Source organism: Sciurus vulgaris, assembly GCF_902686455.1.
Source record: "Sciurus vulgaris genome assembly, chromosome: 11".
Classification (NCBI taxonomy): domain Eukaryota; kingdom Metazoa; phylum Chordata; class Mammalia; order Rodentia; family Sciuridae; genus Sciurus; species Sciurus vulgaris.
This window is the reverse complement of record NC_136472.1, coordinates 746,177-772,410: the sequence shown is the minus strand read 5'-3', so window position 1 is coordinate 772,410 and position 26,234 is coordinate 746,177. Positions and strand designations below refer to the sequence as shown.

General features: G+C 54.8%; 1 protein-coding gene across 3 annotated transcripts in view; it reads right to left on the bottom strand.

Moving 5' to 3' along the window:
- The window catches only part of AP2A2 (adaptor related protein complex 2 subunit alpha 2), a 59,637-nt gene that overhangs the window by 14,394 nt on the left and 19,009 nt on the right, over nucleotides 1-26,234 (bottom strand). For 2 of the 3 annotated variants that reach the window (XM_079105641.1, XM_079105639.1), the window contains exons 2-10: nucleotides 25,842-25,910; nucleotides 15,121-15,263; nucleotides 14,617-14,810; nucleotides 11,368-11,497; nucleotides 8,658-8,759; nucleotides 4,413-4,521; nucleotides 3,462-3,609; nucleotides 2,344-2,512; nucleotides 621-758 (exon numbers count right to left, since the gene is read on the bottom strand). In XM_079105641.1, the coding sequence (XP_078961767.1) occupies nucleotides 621-758; nucleotides 2,344-2,512; nucleotides 3,462-3,609; nucleotides 4,413-4,521; nucleotides 8,658-8,759; nucleotides 11,368-11,497; nucleotides 14,617-14,810; nucleotides 15,121-15,263; nucleotides 25,842-25,910 (1,202 nt within the window). Of the gene's footprint in view, nucleotides 1-620; nucleotides 759-2,343; nucleotides 2,513-3,461; nucleotides 3,613-4,412; nucleotides 4,522-8,657; nucleotides 8,760-11,367; nucleotides 11,498-14,616; nucleotides 14,811-15,120; nucleotides 15,264-25,841; nucleotides 25,911-26,234 lie in introns of all 3 variants that reach the window. The other variant, XM_079105640.1, reaches the window with a different exon arrangement.

Here is a 26,234-nt window from a genome sequence, read left to right as displayed (position 1 = left end):
ACCACCGGTGCTCTACTACTGTGATGGAGGCCGAGCAGCACCCTGTCTGCACTCAGGTAGGAGGAGCCAGCGCCAGCCCTGGGCTAGGAGCACGGGCAGCTGCGGCTCTCCTCTGCAGCCATGTGGCTCCGGGGCCCCTCCCTCAGACCTGGTCACGTGACACGAGCAGGGGCCTGCTAGGCGGCAGAGCCTGTCGGGTGCATGCCCACTGTGTGGTGACTGACAAGAGTCACGGGAGGCCATGGCTCCACGCAGGGAGCCACCGCTCAGGCTCACGTCCAGCTGGAGGACGAGGGGTGCCAGGAAAACATGCCCCACAGAGACGTGTCAATTACAGTTCCACGTCAGCACCACTGAGCAACCTGCCCACAGGCCCTGAAACACCAGCCGTGACGCAGACCACTGAGGCCCTCCGACCCTGCCAAACTGGCACCACACTGAGACAGAGGTCCTGGGAAAGTCTGCTGCTGGGGAGATGTGAGGCAGCTCCATGCTGACTGCAAGGCCAGCACCAAGGGGTCCTCTGTCCAGCATCCTACAGACCCCCAACCAAGTCTGCTGGACAGTCACAAGCCACCCGGGAACAGTCCAGCGGCAGGCAGACCCGGCTACAGACTCACAATCTCCTCTCTGATAGAGTAGTCGGCTGTCTCCAGGTAGCTCAGCATCTCGGCCACAATCTGCTGGGCATTGCTGCGGTCACACATGGCATAGAGCAGGTCCACAGCTCGCTGCCGCACACTCACGTCCCGCTCTGTCTGTAGGGGAGCGCAGGGAATCAAGTGGCTACCCACACAAACCACAGGCTGGTGGGCAGTCACTGTCCCCTGAAGTGTGTGGTCCAGGGTCCTAGCATCTACATGCTGTGGGAGCCACCCAGGGCTCCCCAGGGTCCTGCCCCAATTGGGCCCCTAGGGCTCTGGTCCCAACACCATGCTGCACCCACTCCTCCACTCACTGTCTGTGGCTGGGAGCCCAACAGACTGGGGTCACATAGACCCCTCACTCACTCACCACCCACAACATGGGCCAAATGGTCCAGTCAGTCCAGCATCTAGCTCCCTCCCGCTCACCATGCCCACTTCGCTGGCTAGCGTCTCTGTACCCAGTGGTTGGGTCATGGAGGCCTCTCCACTGAGTGGTCAGAGACTGGCACCCTCTGCATCACCTGGGAGCATCACCCAGGAGCTCGCCCCGAGGCAGGCTCTTGACTCTGCCCCAGAAGGAACCAGAACAGGTGTGTGAGGAGGTAAGCCGGATGCCAAGGCAGGACGAGATGCACCTCGGCAAGGGCCGGAGCAAGGTGAGGCGAGGGCGGTTCCCTGTGGACAACGGGAACGACCAGACAGACACCAAACCAGGACCAGCACTCGGCCTCCAACTGGTGCCCAAAGCAAAGCCCAGGACACCAGGACATGCAGACCTGTGGTCCATAGCTCGAGACTCGGTCAGGACATGCGCTGTGATCTCCAGCTGTGGCCTCTTACTGCTCCATGCCAACAGGCAGGCATAGGCATGAGCAGGCCTGCCAGGTTGGTCCTGCAGACTCAGACAGACAGCAGCACATGCCTAGCACATGCTAGGTGCCTCCAGCGCTGAAATTTTACTTCTTAAAAAAAATCTGAGGGGCTGGGGTTGTGGCTTAGTGGGAGAGCACTTGCCTAGCATGGCACTGGGTTCGATTCTCAGCACCGCATATAAATAAATGAATAAAATAAAGGTGCTTCAACAACTAAAAAAATATTTAAAAAACAAATCTGAAATCCTTGAGAAAGTTAATTTTCCTCAAGAAAGTGTGAGTTTTCTTAGAATAAAATATTTCATCTTTCAGCCAGGTGTGAAAGTGCATGGCTTGGGAGGCAGAGGCAGGAGGATGGCAAGTTCAAAGGCAGCCCAAGCAATGTAGGGAGGCCTTAAGCAATTTAGTGAGACCATGTCTCAAAAATAAAGAATATTAAATAAAGGGCAGGAATGTGGCTCAGTGGTTAAGTGCCCCTGGGTTCAATACCTGGTACCAAGAAAAAAAAATTCACCTTTCTACCAAAAAAGAACTGCTTCTATCCACCAAACCATTAGCTGGGACTCAGCGAGCAGGACATCACAGGAGAGCTGTCCCATGAGAAGTCAGGACTGCTGTGGTGACACACATGCAGCCCAGGGTTCCACCTGGCTGGCCAGTGTGGCCTCTAGACACGGCGGGACCCATGGCAGGTCCCCAAGACAACCCGCCCAGCAGCTGTGCCCAGCCTGTGTAATGGATGACAGGAGCCAGGGAAGCACTCCTGGACCCAAACCCAACTGCCAAGGGGACTCAGCAGAGCCACAGCTTCGCATGCTGCTGACCTTGAGGGCATTGATGACAGTCTCAATGTGGGTCTTGACAGCCTCGTGGGAGAACTCGGAGCTGGCCAACGTGCACATGCTCTCCAGGGCCAGGTACCGCAGGTTCGTCTCCCGGTGCTGCAGGAACTGGCCCAGCTGGTTGCAGGCACGCACGAGCAGGTTTGGCTCACTGCACGGGTGGGAGGGGAGAGGTCCCTCAGCTCTCGTCGTGCCAGCAGGAAAGCCTTGGGCCCTGCTGCGCGCCAGACAAAAGCATCGCATGCTCCCAAGCAAGAACTCCAGGGCCTGAGAGGCAGGACCCAACCTGGCTCTCACATAGGTGTCACGGCCTGCAGCTCCTGTTCCCACTGGAACCTTCCCAAGCTCTGCAGAATCCCACCCACTCTGGAATCCAGAAGTCAAGGTGCTGCTGGAATCAGGTCCTGACCAGAAAAGTGACCTCAGTCAGCAGCCAGCCTGGCGCCCAGCTGCACAGGCAGCAAAAGCCAGGGCAGGCAGCGAGTGAGGAGGCACAAGACAGACATGAACGTCTCCACGTAGTCCCTACTGCTTCCGTGTGACTCCGATTCTCTTTAACCACATTCAGTGAGGACCAAGAGGCATGCTCCCATTAGAAACCTCACTTCAGCGTTCCCCGCCTTGCTGAAGGAGCTGCTCTGACATCAGGAGCAGAGGCTAAGGGCAGCTGCTGTCTGCCCACAGGCCTGCGGGCCACACCCCCTCACTGGAACCCAAGCACAGTGCTACAGGCCCGCAGGGAAGCAGGGCAGCTGCCACAGCCCTTTGTGCTGTGTCCACAGGCAGAGTCGTCCCCACCACTGCCCTAGGAGACCTGGGCCAGCACAGTACAGCCAACAGGACATGCAACCCCGACTCTCTACTGCATCTCCATGGGAGAAGCCAGTCAGGACGGGCAAGCCCAGAGGGGCAGGAGGTGGCTTTGGGGATGCCACAGTTAGCAAAGCATCTGGTGGAGAATCTGGGACCAGAGAGGGCACACCAGGAGGGAGAAAGGCAGGTCCAGGGGAGCAGAGAGGGCACACCAGGAGGGAGAAGGGCAGGTCCAGGGGAGCAACGCTGGGAGCCACAGCAGCGTCTGCAGCAGGCCAGGCGCTCACCTGTCATGGTGGATAATCAGGCTGATGGCCTCGAACAGCACAGCATTCTTGGCATTGGAGTGCTGCACTTTCTTGGACTTGGGCGGCTCCTGGGCTTTGTTCAGAATGGTCTCCAAGCACTCGGTCAGGCGGCCTCGCACTGCAGGGTCTTCTGGGCAACGAAGAAGGACTGGTCAGGCTCCCTGGCCTCAGGCTCACACCAGCTGAGAGGCCCCCAATCCACAGAGGATCTGTGGGTCTTGAAAGAGCCAATCCTAACTGTGCAGCAGCCAGGAGCACTCAAAACACCATGTGAGAAGGCCGTCAGCCTCCTGTTACAGTAGCAGGTATGCCAGAAGTGAAGGGGCCTGCACCTCAATGCAGGACGCATGCAGAGCACTTTTACTGAGATACAGATTATCTTAGTGGGGAGGAAATAAAATCCAAAGACACGGACAAAACATGATGGAAAAAAATCGCAAGAAAAAGGGACAGAAAGGCCTTTCCTCCACCTGCTCTCACCTACAGGAACAGAGGAAGTGCTTGCTGCAACAGCAACACAGACAGAAAGCTTCAGACTTCCTCTTGAAACAAAAGAGAAAGAACACGAAAATTCTGGAACTCCTGAGACATGGCTACTAACGCCAGCAAGGACGCCAGCGTGTAACCCAGTGGCACAGCACTGGAGTGGATGGCTGCGCCCTGGTTCATCTCTAGCACCATAGAAAGACTTCTCTCAAAAAACTGCACAGATCTGAAACTACATAAAAGCACAGAGGAACTCAAGTCTTAACAACCACGGCCTCTCCCAGAGCAAGACACAGCAGCATTGGCAGAGGAAGTAACCAATGAGAACCAGGACTCTTGCAAGGAATGTCCCACATAGCAAAAGGCTCAAATCTAGCAAAAGAATTTAACCCTCCCCATGCAGGTCTGGGTGGGCCGACTTCCCCTGCCCCCGCTGGCCATCACCTGGGGGTGGGTAGCACTGCAGCAGCCTTAGGAGCTTGACTGACAGCCAGGGCGCTGGGACAAAGTAGTAGGTATAATCCTGAAGATCTGTTGAGGCCGACGTCACAATCTGTAAGACAGAACAGGGTGAGAGGCGTCGACAGCAGGAGACCTAGGTGGCACCCAGAAGCCAAGCTGGCTGGAGGCCAAGCCCGCCCGCAGGTCAGCTCTGCAGTTGCACACAGGGTTTCTTTCACATCTTCCGCATCAGGCACTCTGAGGGCCTGTCTACTGACAGTCCTGTCCATGTCATGAAGCCCACCGTGCTCTGCAGCACAGAACGGTCACAGCAGCTGCCAGTCGACAGCCGAGCAGCAACCCTCTCTTGCACCCCACTCGGTGACACCTGAATGTGACAGTAGTCTTTCCTCGAGGGATGGGGAATGAATGACACACCAGAGCAGGAGCTTGGGCCCCTCGGAAGGGAAGGGACTCCTCGAGAAGCCAGCATTCTGACCCCGCCCAGGCCCTGGAGCCCCAGGCATGGACCTCTGCAATGAGCTTGCTGAGCCAGGAACCAGCCACGACTGGAGAGGGTGCCTGGGCTGCTCCTCCGAATGCTCATCACCTCAGGTGTTCCTGCAAGCCATCACGGTGGGAGGGAAGCCGCGAGGGCTGCTCCTGCTGGGTTTCCACTGCTCAGGGGTCTTGGCCTTTCGGTGGTTGTGGGCACTGCTGACCATGGTCCTGGAGGTGGGCAGCCCTCAACTAACACCTCCTGAGGTTCTGCAGCTCACCTTCAGGCCTTGGTGGTGAGCTGCACCTCTTGATTCCCCCATGCTGACCCGACTGCCTTAGGGGTGCAGGGAAGCCCAGGATGGGCCACAGAAGTCACTGGTGGTGGCAGATGGAGGGGTGCTTTCCTGGAACACGATCCCCAGTGTCAGCAGGCCTCCCCACCTGTGCCAGGGCCAGCCTGTGGTGCCCTAGTCCCCACCCTCCTCAGTCTTCCAGCCCTGCAGGAGGTAGCTGGTGGTTACTCCTGTGCTTCTGGCTGTTCAAGGCCTCTCAGTTTCCTCCTGTGTGTAGACCACACACACCTTAACCTCCATTTGCTTGGTGTCCCCAGAGCCCTGCTCAGGCTCTGGATGTGACCTAACGCCTCTCTCTTGTGGCTGATGCCGATTCATCCCTCTTTCACTGTTTGTTCGAGAGAACAGTGTTTAGTTGGGTCCAGCACCAATGATCTCCACAGGACACCCTTAGTCTGTGGACATGTAGAAAGGGATCTAGTACTTTCCCTGAGGACACTTTCCTGTAGTTCCTTGAGGTCACGTCCAAGGAGGAGGGAGCTGCTGACGAGGTGTACAGGATGACACCAGGCTCCAGATGTCCACCTCTGGCCCATCACACCTCTTACCCTAGAACAGCTCCACAGCAGCAAATGGGGGGCTCCCACAAAATGTGTCCAGCTTCGAGCCCCGAGTGAACTCATTGCTAACGCCCAAGTCTGTGATCTGGACATCAACTTCAGTGTCCAGCAGCAAGTCCCCAGCGCTCGGGTCCCTGTGCACAAAGCTTTTCTGGAGTCAAGAGCAGGCACAGTACAACCTGGCACCTGCACTCTTGCCCCTGTGGCCACGTGACACAAGTGGTCACACTCCTCCAGCACTTGCCAGTTCCATCACCAGGTACTTGTCTCCTCAGTCTCCATCAGCTTCAAGAGCTTCACATGCTGTGGGCTTCTTGCAACAGGCTCAGCAAGCTGCTGGGGTTCAGTTGGGCCCTACCTTGATGGCGACCTCCTGCCAGGCCAGCTTGACTTTGGCAAAGTTGCCCCTCCTGATGGTCTGAAGCAGGCAGTAGTTGTCCATGCAGGGCTGCTCCTCAGGACCAGAGGCAACGAGTTCTAACAGCAGGCACCCAGGGAGCAGCTGGACCAGGATGGCTCTTGGCCTAAAGACTGCCCCTGCCCTAGTGCCACTCTAAAGCCGAGAAGCAGATACAGGGGGCATGAGGCCTGGAACCAGACTGCTCCAGGGCCAGTGCCCGTCACAAAGACAAGGGGGCCCAGAGGGCAGAGGCAGCTAGGTGGGGGGACAGGATTCAAAGACCCCCTCTTTCCCTCTTCCCTGCCAGTCTAGGGACATGAGCCCCAAAGCTGGACACCATGGATGTCTGAGTCCATGCTGTGGGAGAGCGAATGGTGGGGAAAGGGTGTCAAGGGTCTTAGCTGTCCATGCAGTGGGGTCCCAAGGTGCCAAGGTATGGCTGGCAGGCAGGCAAGGATCAAAGGCACAGAGCCAACTGGGGCAAAGAGCCAACTAGGGTCATCCATATGAAAGACTATTACACAGCCTGAAATTGAAGTTCTAAAATATTCAGCAACACAGTGAACCTTGAGAGCAAGTGAAGTAAAAGAAATAAGTCAGTCACAAAAGCAATCCTGTGTGATTCCACTCACGAGGTCCTGGAGCTCTAAGACTCAGAGACAGAAAGCCAGACACTGAAGAAGAGGTTCAGTGGGGAGCCCACATTTAATGGGGACAATATCAGACTCATAGGATGGGAAAAGTCACAGTGGTGTGTGTGCATTACAAAACCACTTCACACCACTGAACTGCACTTGTAAAGTGACATAAACATATGATAGACAAAAGCGAAGAAACTGGGTTGGGGCGTGGCTCGGGTAGTGCACTGGCCAACCATGCATGAGGGGCTCGTTCCATCTCCAGCATCACACACACAAAAGTAAAAATTCCAAGCTACTGCCAGGCATGGTGGTGCACACCTGAAATTCCAGCAGCATGGGAAACTGAGGCAGGAGGATCATGAGTTCAAAGTCAGCCTCAGCAACTCAGCAAGGCCCCTAACTCAGCAAGATCCTGTCTCTAAATAAAATATAAAAAGGGCTGGGGATGTGGCTCAGTGGTTAAGCACTCCTGGGTTCAATCCTCAGTACTAAAAAAATAAAAATGTAAGAAATTCAGGCTATCCTTCAAAATTGCATTTTAAATGTAAAATATATAAATAAATCTAATAAAAGAATCTCAAAAAGATAACATGCTATGGAAATTAAAGACTATCTAAATAAATGGAGAGAGAGACTGCATTCATAAAGTCAATCCCAAATCCCAGCAGAATTACTGGGGTAGGGGACCAGGACATCAGGGCTTGCTCTGTGGGACACCAAGAGCCAGCCCAGTGAGGTCAGGAGCACAGGAAGGGAGCACTTGGACCTGAGGAAGGTGCCTGCTCTGCAGGGCTCTCTAGCCTGCGCCAAGGGTGCCACAGCATAGGAGCCACACGCAGAGAGCACTGGTCACAGAGAAGCCTAGCAAATTCAACCACACTGCTGTAGAATCTGACAGCAGAAGACTCCACGAAGACCACGAAATGCAGGTCACAGCAACTTCCAAACACAGAGGAGGGCAAGTAATGTGAAGCTGCCATTTTTTAAGACCAACCAGAAATACGTGTTGGCCAGTTATACTCCAATCCAATACTGCCAACAGAGTTCTCACATCCAAAACAAGGGAATGCCATGAAACCACAAAAAAAGACAATACTATAGAAAAATGGGCAAGAGTCTTCAGCACTTCACAAGAGAAGAGATCCCAACAGCCAATCCACCTGAAAGGTACCCATCCTACAGACAGTCAGGAGAACACAGAATAAACCACAATGAGAAGCCAAAGTCCAGAGGCCAAGCCCACAGTGCCGGGCAGGGTGTAGAATGGGTGCACAGAGGCACGCGCAGACGGCAAGGCTCTCTGGAAGCCGGCTGCACTGCCTCAGCTGAGCAGAGCCACCCAGGACCAGTGCGAGCAAGGGAGGCCCACGGAGCCTGGATGTGCAGGTGACGTAGGACTTGATGGGGGCTGATGCCCTGTGCCCGTCACACAGAGGCCAGAGGACTGCACAGCAGAGTGCATCTGCCCAGGGTATCCGCGGGACCCCAGACCGTCCAGGACACCACTGAGGGGGTGGCACCTGGGTGAGGGCAGGCACCCCTTCCCAAGGAGCCTTGTGTGTGACCCTTGGCCTGCACAGGGGATGAACAACAAGCAGAACTGGCTTTGTGTGCTGGTCCTGCTGGGACAGGATCCTTCTCAAATAATAGAAGATTTCGAAGAAACATTAAAGGCTAACCAGCCTGGTCTCCATCCTTGAATTCACAAAGCATTCTAAAAAGTGAACTAAGAGATTAACTGAGTCAAACAACGGAGACTCAAGCCCACCCGACACCTGCCCCACCTCACTCACTCTGCTCAGCCTGGAGACGGCCAGGGAGACCGAGGTCTTGAACTCCTCTGGGTTCTTCTGTGCCAGTGTGGTGATGAGGCTCGTGGCCGCGGTCACCACCCCCTGGAGGAAACAGCAACAGGCGCCTGGTTTCAGACAGATGCCCATCTGGGCTCAGGGTCCAGGCACACGGGGAGTGGTGCTCTGCAACCCACAGCCACCCAGGCACCAGGCCAGCCCCGATGGACCCACAGCGTCTTCAAGATGGAGACAGCACACATAAGCTGTCACCTTTACCCAGCTTCTCTCCAGAACTTGGGAAACGTGGCTGGGCCCAGGCTCTGGAGTGGCCCACAGCCCACATGGAGCAGTGCATGGGCCTTTCTCTCTGCCACCTGTCTGCCTATCGCCATCTGCTGGGCTGCCTGAGGGACATGGCTGCAGAGGGAGCCAGACCCACAGACCCACTCAACCCTCACAGCCCTGTTGGGCCTTGCTCTGCCCCTGAAGTGCTGCAGCTTGGATGGAGGACCCCCCAGGACCAGGAGACTCACCCCTGCACTGCCTGCACACCCTGAAGACCCTCTAGGAGGCAGGGTCCTGTAACTCGATCTCTTCGAAGACTTGGACTGAGTAAAGACATTCTCTCACAAATATAAGAAAAATGGTAAAATGAATGACTCTGACTGAGCCTGAAAACATGGACAGTCAGCGCAGCAGCCATCCATGTCGACCACTGCCGGAGTCTCAGGTTCCTGCCTAGGTGCTCCTGCACTGGTGGGGAGCGGGCCCACGAGGGCCACCGCATTCTCTCTTCCACTGTCTGATGAAAACGAGAATGCTAAATCACAGCAGACCTAACTGAGCATGCTGTGCATTTCTCAGTGGGCAAGGTGCGTGCTGACAGGTTTCCTGGGGGACCCAGAACCACTGGGACTCAGCAGCACACAGACCCACCGGTGTGAGCCCTTCTCCATGGGCTCCTGAGTTCGAGACTCTCCCACAGGGGGCCGCTCGGCTCACTTGCTGCCAACTCAAGGCTCGCTCTCCAGTGCAGTCTCCCCAGGGCATCAGGCCCTCCTGAGGGGACATGTGCGCACACTTGCACCACCTCCTCCCTGCCTCCAGCCCTCCCCCAGATGGCAGCTCACTTCCTCATCCTCTCCAGTCCACCTAATTTATCATGTGACCACAGGACCACCATGCCCAGCTCAGAGCACAGAACCATCTCCTTTCCCACCCATGCAGCTCTTGCACGCACCTGACCCTGAACTCCTGACCTCCTCTGCCAGGCCTGCCCACACCTCAGCCTGCCCCATCAGTAGGACCCTGGACCCCTAAACTGCTGAGTAAGCAGATGACACTTTCCCAGGGCCCCTGACCTTGAGGTCAGAGAAAGCCAAGCCCCAGGCCTTCCTCACAGCAAAGCTGGAGGCGAGATGTGCAAGGAAGAAGAGCAGCAGAGAGGACGAGGTGCTGAGTGGCACAGGGCTTCCTGGCCCTTACCTACTTTAGGCCTGTGCCCCAGGGCATGTCCATCAGTGCACCTGGCGAGAGAGGGAATGCACAGAAAAACCGGAAAGCAAGCCAAGTCCCTGGGATCTCAGTCACAGAGCACCAGGCAGGAGGCACCACCCTTCCACCCTGAGAGGCACTGTGCAGCCTGAGGCCAGGGGAAGTTGCCCGCCAGGCTGCATGAGGGCAACACCTGCCAAAACTCAACAGACACTCACACGATGCGGAAGGCCTGTGAGTAGCGGCCGCTGGCTCCACACCTTCACAGCACCTGGGTCTGCACCTGCCCAACACCTCAATTCATACCCTTTGGAAGACTAGCTTCACCTTCTGAGCCTTGGTTTCCTCATTTGCAAACCTGAAAAAGGCCCTCTGGCCCGCAGGGTCTACTGGCACTGGTGTGACCACAGAGGATGGCCTGGAGCAGCAACTTGCAGTTCACTGCAGAAGCAGGTGCCCTGCCAGCACCCAGGACCCACACCTGCAGCGGCATCCTCAGTGCCTCTGTTCAAGTCCTCAGCCTGCTCCCTGCACCAAGACCCGCAGGGTTCAGCTGCATCTCACATCCCACCAAGCACAGAAGTCGCCATGGGGACAGCTCAGACAGATGTCACTCCACAGCAAAATCCCACTGTAACCCCCCATGCTCTCTCCCTAACAGTCCATGTAATGATCTTCATTTTTAACTAACTTTTGCAGAAGATTTCTCCTGGGGAAGAAATACAGGAACCAGCTAGCGCACTCACTTACCCACGCAGTAGGGAGACTGACCACCTGTTCAGCAGAAAGCAAGCAACACTGCCACTGCCACCTTCCATGCCCCTGGACTGGGTGGCCCACTCCATGACATGCCCTGACCGTGGTCACTGAGTCCCTGAGACCTCTTCCTGTTTATAAAATGAATGACAGCTGAGCCCAAGGAGCATTAAGCCTGCATGCCAGAGTCTACTTGGGACCACAGGAAACTCCATCTCGTAGCCCAAGCCAGGAAGTTGCCAGAAACAGCAGTGGGAATGCCCTTCACGGAACAAGCTCTTCCAGAAGGCACCCATCTGGTGGTGCCTCTCCCCACAGGTGCAGGCAGCCTGCACAACATCTGCTACAACATGCAGACGTGGTCTCACCTATGCTGGTCCCTGCTCCCCGTCTGCACAGCCGCACTGCCTCTTGGGCCATGGCTCTTCCAGAGAAGACCGCAGGTAGCAGAAGTACATACCAAATGCTGGTCGTTGAGGAGATGCACCACGCGGGACGTCCAGTCACCCATGGGGACAAGGTCAGGAGAGGTTCTGTACAGGCGCAGCAAGCACAGGGCTGCGCTCTGCTTCACACTGTCCATGGTGTCTCTGGAAGACAGATACCAGAGGTCACACAGAGGGTGCCCCTGCACAGAGCCAAGTGAGAGCAGGCAGGGTCCCACCGCCGCAAGCCTTCACCTTCAGCACCCTCCTTCACACTCGTCACCTCCAGCCCTTCCCAGGCCCTAAACCAGGCCTGGCCATGTAGGCTGGCCCCGCTCGTTCTCCCCACACCACAGGCACTCGGGAGGGCCTCGCCTGCCACAGCAGGTTCCCCTCTTGCCTCCAGAATGCTGTCCGTCCTCCTGCAGCCCCTGCACACACCGTGCCGCTCCACCCTGCTGAGAACAGGAGCTGGCAAGTGTTCTGTGCCCAGGACCCAGGGGTCTGGGGTGTGGAGAGCACCAGTACTGCTCCTGATGCCCAGGGCAGAGAAGGGCTTTGATGTGTGTGCAAAGACGAGTAAACAAGGTTTCAGGAGTACACACTTAGCGTGGCACAGAAGTGTCACTTCCATGTCCAGTCTGCAGTCATACCTGGTACCCACAGGCCAGCCTTCCGGTCACACTGAGTCAAGTCTCGGGGCCAGTGTCTGACACAGGACCCACTCTCCTCTCTTCCCTCCCAGTGAGCATAAAGGCCAACAGCACAAAGGCTGCAGGTCAGTGCAGAAGACTGATGGGAGGCACCTGCCACCTGTGCCTCCTTCTCCACACCCCGAGTCTGACCCCTGAGCAACGGGCCCACCAGGAGACACCCTCCAGCTGTCCAAATGACCTAGAAAAAACCAGTCCACCTCCTGGGGGCACTTAAGATGGAAACACCTGGAAGGGAGATAAGAGCTTCGGAGCATTCCTGCTTACCTTTTGAATTTGGGATTTTTATTCCTAAATGTGGTAAAAACTAACATGAGAAACCCCTCCATCTCCCCAGCACTATTCCAAGGAAAAGTTACTTTGAATAAAAAGTTCTTTTTGACACAAACACCTACAAAGAGTAGCACATGCCTCCCCGGCCCCACCAGCAGGTCTGCAGAAATTGTGTGGTGCCTGTCAGCTGTCTTCCCATGCATCACCAACCTCCATGCCTACAACCAGAACACTGAACAAGAGGTAGTCTGCCTGTCGCCCCAGGCCCAGAACACCTCCTGACTGCTCCACAATGCTCTGAATGTCACCGGAGTCCCAGAGCAATGACACCACCAGCCTGTAGCCCTGCCCTCCCCCTGCATCCCTATTTCTGATGACACGGCTGTACTCCATGACAATGCCTTCTGCAGCCACCAGTCTCCTGCCTCCAGGGACTGGAGGTCAGCAGTGTTCTCTGACCACGGTGTCCATACCAGAGCACTGTTTTCAGAGTCATCTCTGGTTCAGGGGGATTTCATGGTTGGCCTCTGTTGCTATAGTGAGCTTTGGAAGAGGTAGCAACTGTCTACAGAAGGTCCTCACAGGAGGCTCAGAAGGGGTGGAAGTGCCAGGCCCACCTGTCCCCTGCAAGAGGGCTCTTGCACGGTCTCTGTCCTCACCCTCACTGACTTGCAGCACATCGGTGAACCCAGGGAACTGCCCCCTCTGTCCATGGGAGCACTCTGCAGGGATGACCCGGCTTACATTCCCTCCACCTGGATGCTGGCTCAGCACTCCCTGTGGGCCACTCCTGTGCACAGTGATGGAGGAAAGCAGTGCACACGGCTGACAGACACCCTGCTCAGGACAAATCAGGCCACACACAGGTGTCCCGTGCACAGGGCTCTGCAGTGACTGCAGCAGGGAGGAGGGCCTGGGGTCCTCACTGGCCTCCCTCGGGGCTTCCTCTCTGCTCTGCTGTCTGGCCCATGCTCTGCCCAACACCCACTCAGACCCTGTCACATCTCCTTCCGTCTTGGAGGTTCTGCTTCAGGATACCCTCGTGCTCCTGCCGTTTCTGCTTCTGGCTGGGCTCTGATGGTCCCTGAGCCTCCCACTGCAGTCTCAGCTGTGGTGCACCTTCTTCTGCCCTCAGTGGCCCCAGAGCTCCTGCGTGTCTGAACTGTCACAGAGCTGCTCTGCAGTGTCTTCCAGGCTACTCTCCTGTGACACTCCTGAGACCCTTCCTTGCACTGTGCCTCATGCTGCTCAGAGGGGAAGCCCTTGGTGCAGCCCATGGCTCCTCTACCACACAGGACACTTAGCAGCATCCTGGCCTTTGCCCACTCAGTGACAGTAGTAGGCTCCCCGCTGTGACCACCAAAAATGCCCCAAGGCTCTGTCCGAGGCCCCCAGGGGCAAGGTGTCACAGAGAGAAACCGTGGGCTAGCCTGTTTCTCCTGCCTCTGGCCCTTGCCATGCAGCCTGCAGGCACCACCACCTGGCTCCCAAGCCTCAACACCCTGCTCAGTTCCTTGACATCTCCACCTCTCTTTGAGATCCTGCTGAAGGTGCAGCGAGTTGTGCCACCTGTGAGCGTGGTCCAGCCACCCAACGCCGGGAGCACAGGAACCAGCCCGTGGTGCAGGGCCGGAGCCGTTTCAGACTCTTCCGGAGTCACTTACTAGGGCCACTCGGCTGCTCTCCAAATTAACCAGGAGAGGACCACATGACGCAGAACTCCCAGGGCTCTACAGCATGGCCTGCTCTTCTAACGCTTCTGAAAAGCAAGAAGCAGTGCCAGCATGGCAGGACACCTCTGTGCCTCCCCCTCCAGGTGCCACGCCAGGCTGGAGCCCGTTCTGGCCTGGATGCTGCTGCCAGGGTCACGCTTGCCTCTGCAATCTGTTGATTACATTTCAGTCCCACCAGGGAGGCGCAATCTGACTGGACTTCCACCAAACCCTGAACTGGCACTTCTTTTTTTTTTTAATAACTGGTGACTGAAGTGCCAATGACCCACATCCCCAGTCCTTTTCATTTTTTTTATTTTGAGACAAAGTCTCATTAAGTTCCTTAGGGTCTTACTAAGTTGCTGGGGCTGGCCTTGAACTTGCCATCCTCCCACCTTAGCCTCCTGAGCCACTGGGATTATAGGTGTGTGCCACCATGCCCAGCTGAACCAGCACATCTTGACCTAACCTCAGAGTGTGCCACATGCTCATTACACAGCTGCAAGACCAGAGCACTGCGTAAGTGACACTGCACACCCTGAGTGCTCAACACGGAAATGGCAGCCCAGAGTGCCCAGATACACACCCAGCAACAAGGATCTTGGGGATCTCCCCAGCAAAGGCCTCGGCCATCTCTCGGCTGCCCACGTTGGCGATGCAGTGCAGGGCCAGGCCCATGAACGTAGGGTTACGACTGGCCAGGTCGTTCTTGATGGCATTGTTGATCAAGCGGATCAGCTCGCTGTTGGAGTTCACCAGCACGGAGATGAAAAGGTAGCCCTGTGTTCCAGGAAGGGCAGAGTCATTCAGGTAAACCTACTTCTCAGCAAACACACTAGCCAGACCACAGGGAGCATTCCAGGGGCACAGAGGTGAGGTCGTGAGGACAGCAGCAAAAGGGGCCAACTCACCAGAAGAACCCCACCCCAGGGAAGAAGTCCACTCTCCCATTCCCTCTGCCCAGAAGCACTCAGGTGGGGTGGGCAGGGCAGGGTCCCAGGATGTCCACCATGTGTCAGCACAGAGCACAGAGTGGAACAGAGGAGGGGGAGGTCAGTGGGCTCAAGGCCCACCCTGCCACCATACTCACAATCTGCTTTTCTGTATATCTGTTTGAACTTAGCAGGTTCACAGCCTCCATATGTCCAAAGTCAATGTCATGACCGAGGAGAAAGATGAAGAGCAACTTGCAGACATACTTTTTTTTACTGTAGCCATCAAGAGCCTTGTCACCTAGAGAAAGGGTGAGGAGAGGGTCAATTCTAGAGGGTGAGGAAGAAGGGGAGAACAGGAGAGCAGAGCAACAGGGGCAGAAAGTGGATCTTCACAGGGGCCAGGCAGTGGGACCTGGGCCAGCAGGGCCTTGCCACCACAACCCGCAAGCTGAGCATCCCTTTAACAAAGGAACCCTGGCTGCAGGAGCTCTGCCCTCCCAGGACAACCCCGCAGGCTGTCCAGCAGCCTGGACGCCCTGTCCTGCCACAACCCACACGGCCCTCGCAAGACTGGAACCCACCCACCCTGCCACAAACCGCGAGTCAAGTTCTAAAGCGTGTTTAGTGATCGAGGTAGATGAACGTACTCTAGATCATCTCCCACTTCACAAGTTTCGGAACAAATCAAGAGGCCATGAGAGCCACACGCACACAGCACGGCCGAACCTCCCCAAGACCAGAGCAAGGCAGGTCCAGAACCACGGCCAGCGAGCACAACGCTGCCCTCCTCTCCACCTGAGGGTGCAGCATGGTTGCCGCAGCCCCGCCTGGAGACACTGGCAAGGATGGTCTTCTTGCTGGGTGGGGTCAGCACATGGGGCCTAAGGGAGGGGCCTGGAAAAATAAAGACCTCTGCAAGGGTTGATGGTGCACCAACCAGCTGGAAACCACTTCGTGGCAACTCAGAACCTTCCTCTTCTTCAGCAGCAAATTAACATCTCATTTAAAAGACCAAAAACATAGGAGACCAGCCCAGACTCCAACAGGCCCAGCACAGCACCTGGGAGGCTCCAGCAGCAAGTCTCCTACTCACTCCAGATCCCACCGGATCCCTCTGGAAGCCTCCTCTGGCCACCGCCAAAAGCACTGCTTGCGCTCCTCCTACTGCTCAGGAAAAGCGCTCACGACGGGAGCAGGGGCAGGGAAGCAGCTGCTCACTAGGCTGCGTCTGTGGGGACAGCGATGGGGCTCTGGCCCTGGAGCCAGAAAGTTCTCTTGGACCCAAAAGCACCATGCTTCCTTGGGAGTGGGCACTGGAGGAACACAGCTGGAGGGGCCATTGTGGGTGGGTCAGCCAGACGGGCATGAGGCCATGGGTTAGGCCTCAGCCTGATCAGAACCTTCCCACGACCCTCTCCGCAGGACCACCACATGGATCCTCTGCAGCACCATGTGACTTGCTGGGGAGGGGACTGTGCAGGCCCCCAAAAGCCTGTACCTGCTGTACCAAACCAGCAACTTCTCCAGTTGAGCCTCCCCTTTGCTCCAAGGTCCAACTCCAGCCTTGGGGACACACAGGCCCTCATATCTCAGTTACTCTTTCCCCAGAGTTCAGCGTCCTCTCTCAGATGAGACCCAGGCTGTTACCTACTTCAAGCTGTCAGTTTCAGTACTAACACTGGGCTTGTTTTTGTTTTTGCTTTTTTTTTTCAGTAATTTCAAAACGCTAAGGTAAACTTTCACTTCCTGGACTGTAAAATGGGGAGGATGTAGCACTGCCCACCTGTGTGACTTGCTGTTAAGATCAAAAGGACAGGGTGGGTGGAAAACCTCCTGCTGACCAAGGACTGGGACTCCAGGAGGAAGGGGTGGCCGCCTGCTCCTTGACCCCTCCAGCCCCAGTGTGCTCTCGGGGTGCTGTGAAAACAAGCAGGGTGCTGCACACAGCACTTAACGGTGCTGGGGACGGGTGATCAGGCCACTCACTGACTTCACAGGTGTGGAAGATTTCCTGCTATAAGCAACACACCAGCCTGCTAGGCCCAGGCGGAGAGGGCAGGGCCAGGTACCTGCCACCAACACCAGTCAGGGGTGACAGCACCAGGCCCACCCTCTGCAGCTCCACCTGGCACCTCCTCGAGCGGGTGGGCAGTCTACACCTAAACAGACCCTGGCACCAGGGGCTGGCTCCCTAAGTCTGTGCTGATAAAATAAAGCCAAGAGTAATCAGACCTCTGTCAACTGGAACAGAGACTGCTCAAGTAAAAACAAAAGAAATCCCAGTCTTCCCAACTAAGAAGAATTTATGAAATTTAATTACAAACAGACAACCTTCATCACATTACATTAGGAATACAAAGTGTTCTCCCCACTTAAGACTACTCAAGGGGACTGGGGTGCAGCTCAGTGGTAGAGGGCTTGCCCAGCACGTGTGAGGCACTGGGTTGGATCCTCCACATCACATAAAAAATAAGTAAATAAAACAAAGGTATTGTGTCCATCCACAACTTAAAAAAAAAAAAATTAAATCAATTGACCTTAAATGTAAGACTTGGGTTCAATCCACAGCACTACATAAAAAAATTACACCAAGGACTGTATTAATTACCTTGAATTAGCTATTCCACCATGTACACACACATCAAAACACCAAGCTGCACACTGTACATAAGTAGAGTTTCAGCTTGTCAATTAAAATGTTCACCTGGAAAATCATAAAACATTTTTCCACACTAACTTACCGAGTCTCCAGTTTCAGTTACACGATGAAATTCAAACATGCCTGCACCTGCTTGTTTTGATGCGTCTTCTCGTATGAAATGCCTACACTACCTGACCTGGCAGGCACCTAAATGAGGCCCAGGTGACCAGCACTCCTCATGCAGCCCAGCAGGTCCCCATAGCTGACCACAAGACCTTGGCCCCAGGACAGCTGTGCGCTTGGCCCCGCGGCCCACAGATCCTGAGGTGCAGACAAGGCTGGGGAAGGGGGTCCAGTTCACCAGGCTGCCTGGGTCTCAGATGGGAACATCCCAAGTGGGCAACCACAGGCACCACACTGACTAACTGAAAGGAGCAGACTTGGATGTCTGACAAAGAAATGGCAAGCCCTTAGTGGACAGCAAGCCAAAATGTCACGAGAGCACTGCACCAGGGAGATAAGACACCATCTGCGCCAGAGCTGGAAACAAGCCAAGAAAAGGGGTATATAAACTCCCTTCTCAGACAGCTCCCTGGCTCAGCCCAGATCTCCTGACGAACCTACGTCAGCCAGGTTCGCGAGCCCCACCGGTCATCCACCCACCGAGACAGTGGAGACTCTGCTGCTCTGACGGCCTCAGGACCAGCGGGGCCTGCCTGTCCTCGATCCACGGACCATCGGCCGGAGGGAGCTCCGAGACCAGCCGTCGTCTTCTCTCCGACTAAGATACGTCGCATTTGAGGTCGTCAGAACCGACAGGACAGAGAGGACTTTGGACTATTTGACTGAAGTGTGTTTATTTGCCACATGATTTTACTGAAGTGTGATATTGGGAATATTAAGGTTAAGATACGGATTGTGTTGTCCCGAGTGTATCAATAAAGCCAGCTTGTTTGGAACAAAATTCTAGTCCCTCGCCTCTCTGCCGCTAACCCACACCTTGCAATTCCATGTAGAATAAACCAGCAGTGACTTCTCAGACACAATCCCGAAACCCAGAAACGGACCAGACTTGATCAAAATATTCACGGTATGGACCAGACTTGATCAAAATATTCACTGTTTCTCCAGTGGACAAGGCAGCCTACAGAACAGGGCGAGGTTTGGAATCAGCCAGCCAGCCAGAGGGGACGCCTGGCGTACGCAGGCATCAGTGGCAAAATCAAAAACAGGCAAAGAACTCAGGAAGACATTGCTGCAATGAAGACAGACAAAGCCCACTGCACACAATGATGTTCCACACCACCAGCCACCAAGAAATGCAAATCAAAACCATGGACAACTGCCTCACCAAGAAGGAGAAAACAGAAACAGCACACTTGTCAAGGACGCAGAGAAACGGGCCCCTTGTGAAGAGCTGGTGGGAATGCGAGGCAGGGGGCCACTGTGGAAAGCAGTGCAGGGCTCTTTCAGACACTAGACGCAGACAGCAGGCCGGATGCGCCTCCCTAGCATGTGCAAGGTCCTGAGGTTCCATGCCAGCACCACAAAAAAGGATTAAACTAGCCGGGTGCGGTGGCACATGTTTGTCATCCCAGCAGTTCAGGAGGCTGAGGCAGGAGGATCACGAGTTTAAAGCCAGCCTCAGCAAAAGTGAGGTGCAAAGCAATTCAGTGAGACCCTGTCTCTAAATAAAATACAAAATAGGGCTGTGGATGTGGCTTAGTGGTTGAGTGCCCCTGAGCTCAATAGTTCAATCCCTGGTGTCCTTAAACACACACACACACACACACACACACACACACACACACCAGGATTAAATTTAACCATAAGTAGCTAGGCACAGTGTCATCCCAGTGACTACAAAGGTTGGGGCAAGAGGATCCCAAGTTCAAGGCCAGTCTGGACAACCTAGCAGAACCCTGTCTCAAAATATCAAAATAAAATTTTAAAGTGCTGGCAACATGGCTCAGTGGTAAAGCACCCCTCGGTTCAAACCCCAGTACCTCAAAAAATAGAAATAAAATAATAAAATCAAAAACAATATAATCAATGAAAATAGAATCCTGATCATATGGTCTGGTGATTCCACTTCAGACCGCGTTTTGAATCTGGAATGTCCCCCAAGACTCCTGTGCTGGAGGCCTGGTCCCGGCTGGTGCTGCCACTGGGCGCCGGTGGTAAAGGTGGTGGGGCCTGGCGGGCTGAGGCAGGCCGGCCCACAGGTCAGGTCTCTGCAGGGTGTGCTTTCTCCCGGCCTTCCTCCTCCCCTCTCTGCGTCCTGCAGGCACAGGTGAGCAGCCTCCTCAGCAGCACCTCCTGCCACAACCTAGCTAGGGCACAAGCTCGTCCTGGACTGAAACCCCCAGCCCTGAGAGCCAGGTCAGACCTCCAGCCCTTCTGGGTGGCTTTCTCGGGGCTCTGATGCAGCCACAGAGAGCCAGCACGGACACAGATCCCGAGGAACAAAAGCAGGATTGCAGACCTTCACCCAGCCACGTTCACCAATGGACAAAAGGCGGGAGCCCCTGCGTGTCCACCTGCAGGCAAGCAAGGGTGGCCTGTGCACACAGCAGGCACAGAGGGCGCCATTCGGCCTAAAAGGGGAGCCCTGCCTATGCTAAGGCACGGAGGAACCTGAAGACAGGACACGAAGAGAGTCGGAAGTAAAGGGCAAACCCTGTGTGGTTCCACTCACGAAATCCCTGGGCAGCAAACTCAGACGGGAGGAGGACGGGCGCCAGGGCTGGGGAGCGGAGGACTCGGTTCTCAGGGAGTCATGTGGGCGTGGCCAGTGAAAGGCCCTGGAGACGTGCTGGTGAAGGCCACACAGCAGGAGGAGCACACACCACCAGCCGCCACAGGGGCTCGCAGTTCCTCCTGTAACCTGCAGTGCCAGGGGTACACCCAGGACCTCAGGCACGTGAGGCAAGCACCCTACCCTTGTGCCACCCTCAGCCCCTGAATGGTAAATTTTGAATTATGTGTATCATCACAATTTCTTAAATTTTTAAGTACAGTAATAAAGTATTATTAGACAAACTGTTATCTTTAAATAGAATGGAAAAATCAAATTATGAAAGCCTTCTAAGTGAAAAATAATAATGAGGTACTTTCTACCATAAAAGGTTGAATATGAAATTAACATGACAATATCACCCACTGTAATGGGCTGACAGATCTGGCTCCATGAGAATGTTCTGGGCCAGACTCTAAGGGAAGTGACGAAACAGACTCCATTTTGCTCTGAGACTCCATGTTATGTAGGAAATAAGCTTCTCCCATGGGAACACCCCACCTCTGTGCCCATCCTCAGTTACGTGGTGTGACATGTTGAATAATATACTATGGCAACTCCAATGTAGTAAAGAATTGCTCTCTCTTGATTCCTATTGCTCCTAAACAATGTACCATGTGAACAGTGATTGTGTAGATGTTAGTAGCCATTCTTTAGTTTGTACCTAGGTGAGGGTCAGTTTGACCCACTTCCCCCTCTGTCGATGATCTCATGATGTTAGTTTGTAATTTCGAATCATAGCAACAGACACTTATGATTGATGTGATTTTTGGTATAAGAACCCCTACAACCCTGTGGTCAGGGCTGTTCTCCCAAAAGCCATTTTTTTGGGGCATTGTGTGTGAGACAGTCAGTCGGCCGGCTTAATAAAGACTCTCAAATTTGGACTTCTCAGTGGTGATCGGTCTGTTCTTAAGTTGCGCCCCATAACACCACCTGTGGCCCACCCCAGCACAGGCTGCCTGGGTTTGTTTCTATTTTTGAGTTGGGGTCTCACTATGTCACCCAGGCTGGTCTCCAATTACTGGACTCAAGAGATCTTTCTGCCTCAGTCTCCCAAGGGCTGGGGCTACCAGCAGGTACCACAGCACCTATGGCTTTCTGGATGGTGGATCTCAAGATCAGATTCAGTTCTCTATTGTCCACAGGACTACTCAGGTTATGTATCCTTTAGTCTGTGTGTTATTGTGAGAAATAGAAAGTCCAGTGATCCATTTTCAAAACAAGGTATTTGGCCTTAAGTGTAAAAATGGGATGTAAGAAAGACAGCTGGAGGGGAGAGCAGAGTGGAAAGCAATAGGCAGGTAACCAGGAGTGTAAACATTCACACCCCAGCCAGGCACACGCCTGTCATCCCAGCAGCTCAGGAAGCTGAGGCAGGAGGATTACAAGTTCAAAGCCAGGCTCAGCACCTTAGCGAGGCCCTAAGCAACTTAGTGAGACCCTGTCTCAAAAATAAAAAATAAAAACGGCTGAGGATGTGGCTCAGTAGTTAAGAATTCACAGCCCCTTGACAGACAGGAGGTGAGACAGAAGGGGCCCAACTTGGCCAGCAGAGATGAATCGTGTACGTGCCAGAAGGCACTCAACCCAGGGGACTTGCCCACCACAAGTAAACAAAGGGAGGTGGGGACAACCTAGGGCTTGTTTCTTTAAATCACCCAAGAGGAGACAGTAAAACCTAGGTGACACTCAGGAAGCTGTGTACCCCAGAGGACTCAGTCAGTGAGGAACCAGGACAGGGACACTGCATTCTGCTGTGTGTTCCTGCTCCCCAATACCTGCCCCTGCAGGGCTGTCCACAAGGCTCGCCTGCTCTGCTCTGCGGTCGCTCGCCATCCTTGGGCTTGGGGTGTGTTTCTCACCCCATCAGGTGTCTCATCCACAGGACACCACCAGACACAGGGCCTTTCATCCACCAAGCACCCTCTGACCCTTCTGCTGGGAACGCCTCTCCATTTGTCTTCAAAGGTCTTCTGCACTTCACTCTCAGCAAGTCACCTTAGCGGGGGTGGCCTCTGGAACTGACTGCCACCTCCTCAGCACCTGGGGATGGTCACTGCTATCTCCTGCCCGGGTCCTTGCTGCTGGAGGCCAGCTGCCAGCCACGGGTGCTGCTCGTGGGGACAGCCCTGCGCCTCCTCTGAGACCCCACCTTGCCCCTCCACTGGGTACACTCAGGGTCCAGGTGCACATTTCCTCTATCCGTGCTGTTTGTCTTGTGAGCTCTTGCAAGTTCTCTGAGCCCTGGGCTTCCCACCAGCTCTGCTGGCCACCTGCCCTCCCTCTGTCTACACCCAGGGGAATCTTCTGATCTGCTTTCACAACACTAGCTCTCGGGGCTGGGGAGATAGCTCAGTCGGTAGAGTGCTTGCTTTGCAAGCACAAGGCCCTGGATTCGATCCCCAGCACCCAACAACAACAACAACACTAGCTCTCTCTCCAGCTGCGTCTGTCACCAGGTCTGTCCACTGAATCCTTCATTTTGGTTACTGCGAGTTTCAGTTCTAGAATATTCACCAGGTCTCATATTTCAAGATCTACTGTCACTTTTCACTTTGAGTTTCCCACCAAGACTTGAGTCTGCCTTTTACTTCCTAACAGCGACGAGCCCTGCCTGAGCACTCCCACCGCATCCCCCACACAGCGTGACACAGCTCCTGCTCACTGAGCACCCCGTGTCCCTGACCACACCCTGCAGGTGTTCTCATAGCAATGTGCCTTCCTGCAGAGAGGACTGCTGCTCCTCACCTTGACCCAGGTTCAAGGCATGAGGCCAAAAGGAGGTCAGCCATGAGGCACCCAGTGTGGGCTGGGAGAGGCTGGGCATGGCCAAGGGCGGCTGCAGCGTGAGGTGGGTGGGTGCAAGGCCTCGGCTGGCCCCCTAGGCCCTGCACCGACAGCCTTGCAAGATGGTCCTCTGCAAGAGGAGCTGTCATGCCTACTAGTCTGCAGCCTCCTTGGCCTACTCTGGAGGTGGCGGCAGCAGCTCCCCACTGGCGACCAGCAAAGTGCCTGTCTCCGAGGGCAAGACCAGCCTCAAGGTACTGCTGCTACATAAGCAGTCACCGGAACTGGTTCTCTGGGGTCAGTGTCTCTTGGGCACAGCTGCTGTCCCTACTTGTATGGGTCCCTACCTTCTCTTTAATGCCTTAGGTTTTCTTGAAATGCTGTGTCTGCCTTTCCAAACTTTCCAGTGGCAGGCTGGCCTCAGTCTACAGGACCCCAACCACTTGTGCCACAAGCACGGAAATGCGGTCGTGCACACAGGGCTTCACAGACTTGCTGGGGAAGTGTGAAATACCTCCGTGACTTCTGCTGTCATTATGTGCTGCCGTGGTATTTCAAGTACACTGGGTCAAACAAAACTCTTTTTTTAATTTTTTTCGTAGTTGTAGATGGACAGAATGCCTTTATTTTATTTGTTTAATATTTATGTGGTGCTGAGGATCAAACCCATGGCCTCACACATGCCAGGCAAGCGCTCTACCACTGAGCTATAGCCCCAGCCCATATGTTTTTTTAATATCTGGAAAAACAGCATGATCATTTTAGTATCTCACTGCCTAACTTTTATCTTTGCTACTTTTTTTCTTTCACTGTTTATATTCCGATCTCTTCAATAAAGCATCATTACCAAGGCTAACTTCCTCTGCTTTTTACTTTCTTCAATGAGGCCACTAGAAACTCAGACCTGTAAGATGACTTGTACTGCGAGCATCTCAGGCAGCACAGACCAAGTCACTGTCCATCCTGACAGGAAGGGACACCAGGCCACACTTCCCCAGGATGAACGCAGACCTTCTGTGAAAACTGACACCCTGTGTAGGGCAGATGCATGCTCAGAGATGCCGACTGGCCAGTGCATTTGAGTTCTGTCCCTCAAGCCAGGACAGCTTGGCTCTACACAGATGTGATGACCACTGAGTCCCAGAGCACTTACACAGAGTGTGAGCTGAACAGAGTCCTCAGTCTTAAGAAGCTGACCATCAACAAATGGGGCCTCTTACAGACTCTCCCATCCAGGCTTAACTCACCACCGGAGAGCCCTGAGCCCTCAGAACAACGCAGCCTCGTCCACACGCCTGGAACTCGCCTGTCAAGTCACCCACACAGGCTCGGTTATGTGCCTACACAAAGTGAAGACGGTCCGCATGGTGGGGGCCAGAGCTGCTGCCCTGGTTCTGGCCCCAGGCGTCTGTGCACCACACACCTGGCCGCCCTCAAGCCCGCCTCTCACCCTGCAGCAGACTGGCATTCCTCTCCAGTAATTCTCTGGCAGTGCAACCCCACCGCAGGGTCTGCATCCCGAGAACCCAACCTGGACAAAGAGCCTCTCCATTTCACAGCCTTGAAAGAGACGCACAAGGGAGACAGCGTAGGGCGAGCAACACGCGAGCAGAAGCAGGGGCCCAATCTGGGGCAGCCACATGACATCCCCTCTCAGCAAAAGGAGACCAAGTCACAGATCACCAAAAGTACACATTAAGCAGGCCACGCCCACCCGCCTCAGAAGTCTGCTAGAGAATCCCAGGCCTGTCTTTAAAAGGTTGACCTAAGACTCTCCCTGAAGCTCAACGGCGAATACACCAATTCTAATGCCTCCAATGCCACTGGCCACAAGCCCACAGGCACCCGTCCTAAGGAACCCAGGAGGTCTGTGGCCCCCGCGGCTCTCAGGGTCCAGCCCCAGCCCCTCCATTCATCATTTCTAGGCAACTGCAGCCACTCTTGCGGCTAACCTGTGTGCTCAGAGACTCAAGCCAGGTCTCAAACCTACGAATCAACCACAGTGCTACAGCTTCAGAATCAGCGGGGCTTTCACAAATGCCTCGTGGACTGAAAGCCAAGTCCATGCCCTGCAAGCCTCAGGGCAGGCAGGAGCCTGGCCCACAGGTGGTGACACGGCAGGAGCACTCAGCGCAGGATGTGCACAGCGCTCCTCGTACCCCACATACACAGCCCTCAGCTCAGGCCACGGCTGACACCACCCAGCACACCAGGGACACTGGTCAGTGTCATTCCAAGGAGAAGACAGACCAACGCCAGGCAGAAAGGCCACGGGCCCATTCAGCACACACTGTTCCCCCTGGAGAACGACCACGGCCTGACCTCAGCACTGCTTTCTTCTGGCTGACTGTGACAGTCACTGTACTGACCCAGAACCAACTTGGGCTTGGAGTTGGTGACAAGACACTACAAGACTAGGTCCTGCTGGGCCCCACGGCACACGTCTGTAACCCATGCTACTCAGGAGGCTGAGGCGGGAGGAAAGTAAAAACTAAAAATAAAATAAATCAGAAGAAATAAAAGGCTAGGGATGTCGTTCAGTGTTTAAGCACCCTGGTTCAATCCCCAGTACAAAAGCAAAACAGATTAGGTCCTCACTATGCAAACGTTTACAAGGGAGCATGTCATGGAAAAGGTTCACCACTTACCTTTAAATTTTGATCTAATATTTGCCAACTCCTTGTTTATCCTCTTTATTTCTGCTTCTTTACTTTTGCCTATAAAAAAGAACACAAAGGCATCCTTTAACCGACTTCGAGAACACCACTCCCTGCAAGAACCTCACCAAGAACCAAAGCCCTGGGGCTGCCAGCAGGAACAGGCCCTGGAGTCTGCTCAGCCCCTGCCAGAAGCCAGGAAGAGACACAGGGGAGGAAGCTGGCTGCCTCCTGCTGGGGGCCAACAGCAGAAACCAGGCCCCCAACTCCCTGGCAGGGCCAGTCAGGCCAGAGGCGGAGCCAGCAGCACCAGCGCCCCATGGCCTGCAGGGAGCAGGGCCTGTCGTGCTGTGCGCCCCAGCAGCACTTCAGTCCTGCGTCCTG